The following is a 13,859-nucleotide window of genomic DNA, read 5'->3' on the forward strand; positions in this document are numbered from 1 at the left end:
ATTATTATGCTTTTATGAATAAAAGGGAGGAGGAATTCCGTCATTTATCCAAGAGTATCCAGCTACTAAGTAGTAGATCCCAGACTCACACCTACTGTTTTTCTGATTCCAGAGCCTTTGTCTTTTTTCTGCTCAGCCCTGGGAAGTTAAAAAGCCCAGCAGGTTGCATTGCAGTTATCAGACAAATTAATGAGGTGTCAATTGCAGCCAGATATAGAGATCCAAGATTATTGTGTTTATTTCACTGACTTCCCTTGCTTCATTCTCAAGACCCTTTGCAAATACCGATTTTGTGTCATACACAGTGCTGCTATTGGGAGCACACCTCTCAACCTCAGGGCCTTGGATGGGCTAGGAGGGGTAAATTTGGGGAATTGGGTTTGGAGACAGGGTGTTCCCTCTCCCTGCACAAATACACATCCAAAGGCTAAGAACTAAGGTTAAAGTCTAGGAATGTGGATTGAAAAGTCAGGGTCTATAATCCCAGCACTTTGGGAGGCTGAGGAGGGCGGATCATGAGGTCAGGAGATCGAGACCATCCTGGCTAACAAGGTGAAACCCCGTCTCTACTAAAAATACAGAAAATTAGCCAGGCGTAGTGACATACATCCGTAATCCCAGCTACTCGGGAGGCTGAGACATTGAACCTGGGAGGCGGAGGTTGCAGTGAGCAGAGATTGCGCCACTGCACTCCAGCCTGGGTGACAGAGCGAGACCCTATCTCAAAAAAAAAAAAGAAAGAAAAGAAAAGAAAAGAAAAGAAAAAGAAAAGAAAACGCAGGGTCTCTGCCCTCGTGGACCTCACCAGAGAGTGGGAGCTAGTCCAGGAGTGATGGAGACACCTGCCGAATGATGGAGACGGGCTTGGACAAAGGCATGCACCATTTGGGGCTGTTGCAGTTGGAGAGCTTCCTTGAGAAGGCAAATATTGAGCCAAGTTGCAAGGACTCTAGGGACCTGACAGCTGGGAGAAGTGGGGAGGGTGGCCCAGGTGGCACAGGCATAGGAAGATTTGCCCACGATTTGCCGACGCTAGGTTGGGGGAAGGATAAGGTTAACAACAGACACTTGTGTGACAAGGACTATGAGGTAGCATTTATTTCCTTGGCCTTACAGATGAGAAGCCAAATTCCACACAAATTCTTTTGTTTGTTAGAGTTTAAGTGTGTGTATGTTATGCCCCAAGGTTGTTTTCTCCTCTTTGCATGTGGTTGTTTTATCATCTTGCAGGCTGAGTAAAACGACTATGCATGGAACACTGTAGAAGAAAAATTATATTTTTAGAAAACTGGTGTTATGATTTTCATCCAGGCACTTTATCTCAGGAGGTGCTCGATTGTATGTGTTGCTAATGAGCGATTTATATAACGGCATCTACATTGATTCATGTGTGTCCTTGTGAAAAGCTGTAATCTGAGGCTCGCCAATTCACTTCCTCAAATCTCAGGTTCCTCATTAGAAAGAGGTTGAAGTGGCTCTTTCTCTGTGCATTACGTGTTTCTGTGAATTACATTTAGAGAAAGGTCGGTTTCTCAGGGTGGGGCCCATAAACAAGGGCAACTGGGCAGAGCCAGGGGTTCAGGTGACTGTTTGGACCCTCTGGAAGGGCTTTTTACTGTGCTGCCTTGGGAGACAGAGTGGTCAGCTTGGATCTGACCTTAAGCCTAGGTCACCCCATTTTTGGAAGGAAACTGTTTTTTTCCTTCGTTTAGAGAAAACTTCATGCCTTTGGGTGATTTAGATAAGTTTGTGACTTTCATTATGTGTGTGTACACACACGTACGTACATATGTACGTGCACAAATATTTAATATGTCTTAGACACGTCAAATATATGCATCTAAGGTATATTAAATTTACTTTCCTAAGAATACAAGTAAGTGCCCTAGGTCGGCAGCTCTCCACCTGACTGTACATTAGAGTCACCTGCGGAGTTCTGAGGACTCAGGATGCCCAGTCTGTCCTCCAGCCCACTGGGTGGAGCCCAGGCATCATGATTTTTTTCCAAACTTGAGTGAGAGCTGGTGGCCTAGATTTCACATTAGTTGCTAAAACATACTTTCCAAGATATGGATCAGATGATCACCTAGATTCAAAATTATGTATATTTTATGGATTTAAGTCATTCAATAATTCAGCAAATAACAAACAAGCAGACATAAAGTGAAAATATGACAGAGATAAGTGTTATGAATAGAAATACTAAAGGTGGGAGGGTAGAGGCACATTGGTGTGTGTGAGTGTGTGTGTGTGCATGTGTGTGTTTGCACTTGGGTAAGCATGCTGTGTTAGACTTTCAGTAGAGTGCTCAGGGAGGACTTGTACATGACAACGTAGTGTTGGCAAACCGTAGGGGAAATACGGAATTATTTAATTAACAGTAGAGAAGTAATTAGTAGCTATTTGAGGCAAGTAGGTTTAGTTACTCCCTATCTTCATGTCAAACAAGAAAGTTAATTGTTGGTGGATGAAAAAAGCTAAACATAAAAACAGAACAAAACAATACTGAGTCATAAAAATGAAGATCTACGTAAGCATCTATGTGACCCCCAACAGGAAAGGATATTCTACACTTAAAAGTAATGAAAACATCACAAAGCAAAAGAGTGATGGGTTTGACTACATCAATATAAAATTTGTCATATATTAGCATAACAAAAGACAGAAAGTAAACAACAAGTTAGACAAACATCGGAGAACTGGACAAAAGACATAAAGAGATGGTTCATAAACATGAAAATAGCTGATAATACGTGATTAATATTTGCCTCATTTATACTCAAAGAAATGCAAATTCAAAAAACAATGAGATACCATTTTTCCATTTTGGCTGTCTAATTACATTTTAAAAGTAAAGCTGCTCAGTGCTCTCCTGGGTGTGGTCCATAGATACTGTCTTGTGCTATTGAGCGAGAGAATATGAATTATTGCAACATTTCTGGAATGCAGTTTGGCAGCATGCATCTGTCAGGTTTAAATGTAGTCTTTGACTCAATCACTGTACTGCCATGGAGTAACATCTAGGAAATAATAAGAAATGTAGACAAATAATAATAACTAACATTTAAGTGGTATTACCATTCACCAGACACTTGGAATAGTAACTCATTTAGCCTTCACATTAGCTCTGGGAGATGGTATGATTATCCCCTTCTATGGATAAGAAAAATGAGGCACAGAACAGGTAAGTCAGTTGCCCATAGTCGGTTAGCTGGTAGAGGGTAGAATGGAGATTCAAATCTACCCAGGCTGGCACCTGAGCCCATGCTGCAAAAAAACTGAGCCATCCTGCCTTACCCATGAAGATGGGGTCATGTGATTCTCGCATAATACATCTGGTAAATGATAATATATCCACATGAAGTAATATTAGGTAGCAATTAGAATGGTTTTAACAAAGAGTTTTGTGACACAGGAAAAATGCTCATTATGTAATATTAAGTGGAAATGCAGGATATACAATCATTTAAACATCTTTTTTTTTTTTTTTTTGAGACGGAGTCTCCCTCTGTCACCTAGGCTGGAGTGCAGTGGCAGGATCTTGGCTCACTACAAGCTCCGCCTCCCGGGTTCACGCCATTCTCCTGCCTCAGCCTCCCGAGCAGCTGAGACTACAGGTGCTCGCCAACACACCTGTCTAATTTTTTGTATTTTTAGTAGAGATGGGGTTTCACCGTGTTAGCCAGGATGGTCTCGATCTCCTGACCTCATGATCCTCCTGTCTCGGCCTCCCAAAGGGCTGGGATTACAGGCATGAGTCACCATGCCTGGCCAAACATCTTAATTATGTGACAACATTTATAAAAAGTACAGGAAAACATGCTAAAAATTATACATGTTGAGATTATTTTCTTCTTTCAGTCTTCCTTTTGTAAATGTGCTACATTGAGTGTCAATTGCTTTAGAAATCAGACAAACTTTTTAAAAAGAAAGAAACTTGAGTGATGGAAAAGCAAAAATGTTGGTATTAAACATAGCAATTAAAAACCCTTAAAATTCTTACATGTAAGACTTTATATTCTTCTACACCTATTTTATTAACACTTGCTAGAGTATCTGTTACATTTATCAGAATAGCTCTTTTTCTGGAAATGAATTCATTATTTAATATAACCTTAATCTCTTAAATTCACACATAAAACTAAAGTACGTTAAAAATTTTACATACACACATCCAGATTTGCAGAATGCTGTGCAAATACCAACTAATTTTTGTATACTAAGAACTTAATATGTTTTGTATTGAAACTCAGAGGTAACTTGTCAGTTTGCTGAATCATCTCCCTAATAACTTTGTCTCTTGGTAGATATTGAATATTTTTTACAAAAGTGATGCTTTTTATAAGGTTATGTCAGCCTTAATCAGAGTAGTGACATAAAGGAAATAACATTTTTTATTCTATCTAAGATGAAAGAATAGGCAGAGTTAATAACAAAATGTGTGTGGAGGTATGGGGGGGAGGTTTCTAACCATAGAACTGGTCTAATTTGATTATGCATAGTTGATACTTTCCATTCATACTTGTTTCTTTGGCCTTTACGTTATTGATTATTATCTCTCGGAAATTCCACCAAATATTTGGTAATTTTTCCGTAAGGATGGATGTGAATGGTTTGGAAGCTTAACCATTAAGCTTTATCCTGGATTCAGGCATTGACAACCCTATTTTTAGGATGGAGGATGAGTAGTTGTTGGTGGGAGGGGAATTATTCTGGGCTGAGAAGCTGTTACTAAGCCTTAGAAGGTTTAATCACTCAATAATTCCAGAGGCAGGCCTTCTTACCATTTCCATTTGGTAATAAGCAAACAGGCTCTAAGACTTGCTCAAGTTTTGCACAGCTTGTCAGTATTCAAACTGGAGTGGCAACCCAGGTTTGTGTGTTTCTGAAACCAGACTCTGCCATCAGGCTGTCCTTCCTGCACTCAGGATGGTAAACAAGGGACATGGTGTTATTTATGCAGTATTTAGACTCTGAATGGTCTCCACTGTGTGGGGGATCCTTCCTCCACTGGGCTCTTAAAGTTGTAATCAAAAGTGCTAATGCTAGGTTGTAGTAGGCTCAAAGTTCAATGCAGATCTTAGTTCCACTGGGTCACAGTCAGTGTAAAGGAGGGGTCTGTAGTGTAGGAGACTGTCACTTCATCTCTGCATTTCCCTAAAGTAAGCTCATATGGGCAGCCACAGACACACGCAAACACATACACACACCTATGCCTCAGTGACACATGTTAGTGAGTGCTGGCCATGTGCTAGGCTTCGTGCTGGGTTTTAGTGATACAGTGAAGAGCAACACAGACTTAATGCCTAGAATTATGAAACCTACGTTCTGAAGGAGGAAGATGGATTTTTAAAAGTTCAACCCCTAAATGAAGATCTCATTACAATTCAGGAGCATTCTGATGTGAAAACATACACTGTCATGTGTGTCTGTGTGAAGAGACCACCAAACAGGCTTTGTGTGAGCAATAAAGCTTTTAAATCACCTGGGTGCAGGCGGGCTGAGTCCGAAAAGAGAGTCAGCGAAGGGAGATAAGGGTGGAGCCGTTTTATAGGATTTGGGTAGGTAAAGGAAAATTGCAGTCAAAGGGGAGTTGTTCTCTGGCGGGCAGGAGTGGGGGTCACAAGGTGCTCAGTGGGGGAGCTTTTTGGGCCAGGATGAGTCCGGAAAAGGACTTTCACAAGGTAATGTCATCACTTAAGGCAAGGACGGGCCATTTTCACTTCTTTTGTTGTGGAATGTCATCAGTTAAGGTGGGGCAGGGCATTTTCACTTCTTTTGTGGTTCTTCAGTTACTTCAGGCCATCTGGGCGTATATGTGCAAGTCACAGGGGATACGATGGCTTGGCTTGGGCTCAGAGGACTGACACTCACACACTCTTACATGGGCAGAACTGTCATATATAGCTCAGCATGTCACAGATTGTTTATTCACAGAATGGTAGCATTTGTAGCAGTCCTATTGTTTTCAACTTTGACCTTGGAAGCAGGATTTAGTAGACCAGGCCTTCTTCCAGAAGCAAAACTTCATTGCCTTGAAATTTTATTATTATTATTATTATTATTTTCGAGATGGAGTCTCGCTCTGTCTCTCAAGCTGGAGTGCAGTGGTGCGATCTCTGCTCACCGCAAGCCCCGCCTCCCAAGTTCACGCCATTCTCCTGCCTCAGCCTCCTGAGTAGTTGAGACTACAGGCGCCCACCACCACACCTGGCTAATTTTTTGTATTTTTCACTAGAGACGGGGTTTCGCCGTGTTAGCCAGAATGGTCTCGATCTCCTGACCTCGTGATCCGCCTGCCTCAGCCTCCCAAAGCGCTGGGATTACAGGCGTGGGCCCCCATGCCTGGCCTAATTTTATTAATTTTATATGGCTGAAAGTTCTGAGAATTGGTTACTAGATTAAGGAATATAAAAATCTTCTAGGTTGGTTTTTAAAAAATCTGTGTGCCAGAAGATTTTTAAACCTTCATAAGATAGGTATGCTTTTGTTTGAAAGCTTTGACTAAATCTGTTTTATTCTGTTTTCCAGAGAAGCCATTTGAAGCAGAATCCAAACCATGAATTGTAGAGAATTACCCTTGACTCTTTGGGTGCTTATATTTGTAAGCACTGCGGGTAAGTGATTATACATATTCACAAACATATTGCATTAGTAATCGAGGAAGAATGTCAAAGTTTTTTTTATGTGGTGGCTACTGAAGATGCTGAATTTATTCAGAAAAGAAAATATTCTGCAGTCTGAGTTTATGTAGTGAGAGCAGAGTGAACAACTTGCATCTTGAAATAAATGACATTTGTCTGAGGTGGAAATTTATTTCATGTTGTTTGAAACTGAGGAGGTGGCAGTCATCTTTATTATTGGGTTTTAGGAAGTTTGAAACACACTGTCTCCTTTCTGAGAGAGAGGCAAAGATTCATCTCATTATTTAGGTAATAATGAGAAAAGTAAATGACAAATATATTAGACAGGTTTCAAAAATTAAAGTGAGATGGAATATACAAAAAGAGACTGGCTAGACCAGGGAGTTCGAGTAGGCTTCATAGCAGATGTCAAATACCAATTTTAATTTATTAGCAGTGATTGCCTAGAGTTTTTTTTTTTTTCTTTTTCTTTTTTTTTTAAATTGAGAAGGGTTCTGAGATTCCAATTTATTAGCAGTGATTGCCTAGAGTTTTTTTTTTTTTTTTTAATTGAGAAGGGTTCTGAGACTCAATCCATGATTGATTAGCAAGGCATTCCTTAGACTTTGGGGAAGAAAGTGGGAGCACAAATATTAATTTGCCTTGATCTATTACCTAGGAGAGGGAAACACATGGGCCCATATTCCCTGCTTTGATAATTACTGCTGAAGAGATAGCAGAATTAAGCTTTTGGTACTTTCAAATAACACAGGTCCAATCTCAGGGTATATTTACTTATGTGGATCCATTTATTACTGAGATCCCTGCAATACAAGCCTACCCAGATGGTAAAAGAATGAGGTAGATCTTTGTTTTTTTTTTTTTTTTTTTTTTTTTATGTAATGATGTGTCAGAAACAAGTGAGCGGAAAAGCACGGTGCAGGAAAATGTGTCATGAGTCCCATGTCCTGTGGACACACACTAATAGCCTTGCTCCTCATTATAACGAGAGCATGTTTCAGGCACAGAAACAGCCATGCAGCCAGTTGTGCAAAGTTGCCAAGCTCCCAGCTGCCTGCCCTGGAGAGCACTTCTCATGAATGTTTCACTCTAGGGAGACATGACAATGTTCTACATAGAGGATTCACTGAATCTAGTTGAGTTTAAGTGACAAAATCCTACAATTGTCCAAAACCAAGACAGTTTCAAACACAGATTTTATTCCAAATGGCATTGGTTGTTGGCCCTGCTGGGTTCTTATACTGTGTTTATGGAACAATAGGAGTGCCTATTTTGGCACTTGGAACTCCACACACCTTGAACTCCACTTATTTATCCCATCAAGGACCATTTCCAACAAGTATTATGGTAATCAACAAAGCCTCTAATGGTAAACCATGATTAGATATCCAAAGCTTCTAGCTGCCTGAGGAGGGGCATGGTGTGGACTTTCAACTGTCAACTTCCCACCTCTGGAGAGTGTGTAATTCACATTAAGTTTCTTCAAATGATAATACTTCTAGAGAGCACATGCCCATCCAAACACAGTCATATGTGTTTATAGAAGCTTTTTAAGACAAGCGAAAACCTGGAAACCTGGAAATAACCCAATATCCTATAGACATTTGTTTAATAAACCAAATCTCCAACATGTATCCCTTTATAAAATGGATAAATCACCAAATGATGACACAATTAGATACTACATTACAATGAGAAAAGAACACATCACTGTTACAGCATGAATGCATTTGTAACATAATCATGTCAAAATAACCCAGGCATAAAGGAGCACATATTGTATGGTCTATGTACTTTATTATATTAACTCTAAAACAGGAAAATAAATGAACTGTTAATGACTCACCAGGGTTTTGCATGTAAATTGAAGCTGACACCCTTATATACACATGTATCACACCTTCTATGTTGAAGTATTAGTATAAAATAGAGATTGTATTACAACCGGAAAACATGAAGTTGGGGCTCCTTAACTCTTGTGTTTTGAGGTAGATTTTACATCCATGTTTTCAAAGAATGTGTATTAGTCCATTCTCATGCTGCTGATAAAGGCATACCTGAGACTGGGTAATTTATAAAGGAAAGAGGTTTTATTGATTCACAGTTCTGTATGGCTTGGGAGGCCTCAGGAAACTTACGATCATAGTGGAAGGGAAAGAAAACATGTCCTTCTTCACATAGTGGCATCAAGGAGAAGGCTGAGCAAAAAGGGGAAAAGCTCCTTATAATAACATTAGATCTTATGAGAACTCACTCACTCTCAGGAGAACAGCATGAGGGTAATCACCCCCATGATTAAATTACCTTCCACCAGGTCCCTCCTATGACACATGGGGCTTATGGGAACTACAACTCAAGATGATTTGGATGGGAATACAGCCAAATCACATCATTCTACCACTGGCCTCTCCCAAATCTTATGTCCTCACATTTCAAAACAAAATCATGCCCTTCTAACAGTCCCCCAAAGTCTTCACTCATTCCAGCATTAACTCAAAAATCCAAGTCCAAAGTCTCATCTGAGTCAAGGCAAGTCCCTTCCTCCTATGAGTCAGTAAAATCAAAAGCAATTTAGTTACTTCCTAGATACAATGGGAGTATAGGCATTGAGTAAATACACCCCTTCCAAATGGGAGAAATTGACTAAAACAAAGGGGCTACTGGCCCCATACAAGTTCTAAATTTAATAGGGCAGTCATTAAACCTTAAAGTTCCAAAATAATCTCCTTCAACTCCATGTCTCACATCCAGGTCATGCTGCTGCAAGAGGTAGGATCCCATGGCTTTTGGCAGCTTTGCTCCTGTGACTTTGCAGGGTACATCTCCCCTCCTGGCTTCTTTCATGGGCTGGTGTTGAGTTTCTGGGCTTTTTCAAGTGCATGGTGCAAGCTGTCAGTGAATCTATCATCCTGGGACCTGGAGGATGGTGGCCCTCTTCTCTTAACTCTACTAGCTGTAGAGTACCCCAATGGGGACTCTGTATGGGAGCCCCAACACCACATTCCCCTTCCACACTACCATAGCAAAGGTTCTCCATCAAGGTTCCACCCCTGCAGTGAACTTTTGCCTGGACATCCAGCATTTCCATACGTCCTCTGATATCTAGGTGTAGGTTCTCAAACCTCAATTCTTGACTTCTGTGCACCTCCAGGCTCAACAGCATGTGGAAGCTGCCAAGGTTTGGGGTTTGCACCCACTGAAGCCATAGCCTGACCTGATATCTTGGCCTGCTGTAGCAATGGCTGGAAGGCTAGGATGCAGGGCACCAAGTCCGTAGTCTGCACACAGAAGAGGGCCCTGGGCCCATCCCAGGAAACCATTTTTTCCTATTAGGCTTCTGGGTCTGTGATGGGAGGGGCTGCCATGAAGATCTCTGACATGCCTTAGAGGCATTTTCCCCATTGTCTTGGCAATTAACATTTGGGTCCTAACTTCTTATGCAAATTTCTGAAACCGGCTTCAATTGCTCCCCAGAACATGGGTTTTTCTCTCCTACCACATCCCCAGGCTGCGAATTTTCCAAACTCTTATGCTCTGTCACCTCTTGAATGCTTTGCTCTTTAGAAATTTCTTCTCCCAGATCATCATCTCTCAAGTTCAAGGTTCCACATATCTCCAGGACAAGGGCAAAATGCAACTAATCTCTTTACTAAAACGTAACAAGTGTCACCTTTGCTCCAGCTCCCAAAAAGTTCCTCATCTCCATCTGAGACCACCTCAGCCTGGATTTTATTGTCCATAACATTATCAGTGTTTTGGTCAAAGCCATTTAACAAGTCTCTAGGAAGTTCCAAACTTTTCCATATTTTCATCTTCTTCTGAGCCCTCGAAACTGTTCCAGCCTCTGTCTGTATGCAGTTCCAAAGTCACTTCCACATTTTGGGTATCTTTACAGCAGCACCCCGCTCCTGGTACCAATTTACTGTATGAGTCCCTTCTCACACTGCTAATAAAGGCATGCCTGAGACTGGGTGATTTATAAAGGAGAGAGCTTTAATGGACTCAGTTTTGCAGGTCTGGGGAGGCCTCAGGAAACTTACAAAAGGGGGAAAAGCCCCTTGTAAAGCCATCAGATCTCATGAGAACTCCCTCACTATCATGAGCACAGCATGCAGGAGACTGTCCCCATGATTAAATTCAAGATGAGGTTTGGGTGGGGACACAGCCAAACCATATCAGAATACTTCTATCACATCACTTTCTCTTTATGTTGTAGTTAACAGTTTTGAGTTAAAACCAGACTGCTGCTTTGAGAAACAAACCCTATAGTCAGGGCATATAGAGAGGGCATTCTGTCCATGTCCTAAGGGAAATGTTTCGTTCGATTTAAATATTCTCATCCTCAAAATATGGTAAAAGCACATCCAAGAGTGACTGGAGGATAGATTATGAGAAAGACCCATTAATGCTGACCTTGAAGTATGAGAAGTGCAGAAAAAGGGAAAGGAGCACCTATCCTGTGTAGATGAGGGTCAGATATATTTCCAAAGCCAGAGAATCTGGGTCAATTGAGAAGGAGGGAATGTGACAGATATGTAAATTTGGATTGATATTATATTAATGAATTCTTGATTATCCACATGGTGACCTACAGCAATAATAAATGTACACACACTGTAAGTTACATAGGCACATCTTTAACCATCTCCACACTTGCCAGGGAATGTTAGATAGGCAGGGTGAATGCACGGTGAGTGAGATTTCTGATGGTGCAGAGGAAGAATGCCAAGATTGCTAAGTTTCTGTTTCTTTTCCACTGAGACTCCTCAGCTGGGTATGTTTTGGGGTAGGTATGGCAGCACTGTGACTTCTGTGGCTTTCTTTTGAAGAAGTTGTAATGTGTAATATTTTCTTCTAAGAGATGACACAATTATCAATCTTCTAGCTACGGTTGGTTAAGTTCTGATACCTTCCTGTTGGGGAGAAACTGTCAGAAGTTGTGTTTTCATCTATATTCTGAAAGTGCCTCATCCTTTCTAGTGTTGAAAAGATTGATGCAAAAATAAAGGAACCCACAGGAAAGTGACACTGAGATTTCTCAGGACTTTCTTACTAACCTTACTTTTTCACCTAATGCATGAGAAGACAAAAAAGTTACCTTTGTCGTTTTGGTTTTTGTTTTTATTTCTTTTACCTTACTAATCTTTTGAAGAATCTTGTACTTCACGTCCCCACATTACTGTGGTTGAAGGGGAACCTTTCTATCTGAAATATTGCTCGTGTTCACCTGCACATGAGATTGAAACAACCACCAAAAGCTGGTACAAAAGCAGTGGATCACAGGAACGTGTGGAGCTGAATCCAAGGAGTTCATCGAGAATTGCTTTGCATGGTTGTGTTTTGGAGTTTTGGCCAGTTGAGTTGAGTGACACGGGATCTTACTCTTTCCAAATGGAGTGAGTAACCCTTTCTTTTTAAAATGTATTTCATAGCTCTCTTGTCCTTTGCTCAGCAACTCAAATATGCAGTAACCTGAAAGGTCAGATGATCAGCACATCTTTTTCTTTTCTACTCTTCCTACAACATGAAATACGTTGTTCATTACAGAACAAAATACATTTATTTCTCTCTGCTTATTTTCTTATTTTCTTAGTGACCTTAAAGAAAGGAGATTACCTTAGTAGGATTTCCTTTTAGGGGATTCTTACCAATGGTAAGTGATGATTACATGAAAGTCAGTTTTAAAATTCAGCCACTCCTGTTGTCTACATGCCCCCAATCAAATGAAATCAGCAGCTCGGACTTCACAATAATATTAATGTGTTGTGAAGGGGGCAGTGTCAGCTTCCTGGGTGGCATCCTTGGTGGGGAGCAGGGATGGGGTTGATGCAGACACACACTAGTCCAGTCTGCAGGGGCTCACTGGGAACCAGGTGGCAGTGCTAGTGGAGGATGTGTGTTTCTGGCAGCCAATTGCAACCCACAGCTGGGGGCAGTGAGAAAGTGCAACACAGAAGGGCTTTGCATTTTACTCATGTGGTGGCCCTGGATTGTGCCAGGATACTCATGTTGCATAACTTCATTAAATGAGCATAGCCAACTGAAAACATCACCCACACTTACTGAACATGTTTCTTTTTAGATGTACTTACCTACCTACCTACATGTGTAGGTATTTTTATAGAGACTTGAGACTGGCCTGTAGGAAATAGCTCAGGGCCAGCTGAAGGTGATGGTGTGTAGATTTCATATGTAGCAGATGTCTTTTGGAGGCACGTCTAGAGTGAGTCCTGATCATTATCAACCGTGCTATTGAGAGCAGAGTGAGCTATCACTGTGAAACTTCGGTAGCGCTCCTGTGGTTTTGCACCAAATTAGGTCACTTTTGTTTGTTTTTGTACATAGGAACTCCCAGGCACCAGAAAAAAATTAAGTAACTCTTTTGATAAAAACCAATACATCTTTAGGTGATCTTTTAAGAGTGATAATTACAGAAATGGGTCACAACTGGGATTTTTCATAACAAGCTAAGGAAGAATGAATACTCACAAATGGGGTAAAGGAAAAAGAACAATAAACACTGCTCCCCACAAACTTCTGACTCCTGATTGAATGAAGGCACGATTTAAAGGAATAAAGTATTCTGGACAGGGCTGAGAGAGCATGTTGAGAGGAACAGCCAGGCATCTATGATCATCAGTTGGAGATAACAGAAACATATGGCCATCTTTCTGATGTGGGGAGTAGAGAATACAGCCTGGCTTAGGAAGCAACAGTGGAAGCAAAAGATTGAGGCAGGATTTCAGAGACGTGTGGAGAGACAGGGTAGCAGACAGGAGATGCTAAGAAAAACAAGGTGTCCCAGAGTGGATATTGGAGACTGATCACTGTGAGAGTAAAGTGTTGAGGAGAGAAGCAGCTTTGACAATGGCCTTGAAAATAAATGGGATTCTACATGGAAGCAGGTTGTTTTAGACACCCAGGAGCATGAAAGATACAGACATCTTCAAATATAGCATAATTAGGAAGCAGTATTTACTGCAGATTGTGTGTGTGTGTGCACACACATATGTGTTCTAACTTCGGTGTGTAAACCTTTGTAGTTTGATGTGGGATCTATGAGTGAACAGACTTTACACCTGAAATTTTCCCATTAGAACAGTAATTCTTTAATTTTTAGGAGTCCATTGCTAATAATCAAATGCCACTGAGGACTGCTAATTTAATCCTGCAGTGAAAATCACTTTATCCCACCAAATTTTAAGAAAGAAACCA

The 13,859-nt window shown here is 40.9% G+C and overlaps 1 protein-coding gene across 6 annotated transcripts in view; it reads left to right on the forward strand.

Moving 5' to 3' along the window:
- Positions 1 to 13,859, forward strand: part of IL18R1 (interleukin 18 receptor 1) — a 44,809-nt gene that overhangs the window by 1,515 nt on the left and 29,435 nt on the right. For 5 of the 6 annotated variants that reach the window (XM_010356564.2, XM_030921012.1, XM_030921013.1 and 2 more), the window contains 2 exons: positions 6,532 to 6,617; positions 11,797 to 12,040. In XM_010356564.2, the coding sequence (XP_010354866.2) occupies positions 6,560 to 6,617; positions 11,797 to 12,040 (302 nt within the window). In that variant the 5' untranslated portion in view covers positions 6,532 to 6,559. The remainder of the gene's footprint in view (positions 1 to 6,531; positions 6,618 to 11,796; positions 12,041 to 13,859) is intronic. The other variant, XM_030921016.1, reaches the window with a different exon arrangement.

Source organism: Rhinopithecus roxellana, chromosome 17 (genome assembly GCF_007565055.1).
Source record: "Rhinopithecus roxellana isolate Shanxi Qingling chromosome 17, ASM756505v1, whole genome shotgun sequence".
Taxonomy (NCBI): Eukaryota; Metazoa; Chordata; class Mammalia; order Primates; family Cercopithecidae; genus Rhinopithecus; species Rhinopithecus roxellana.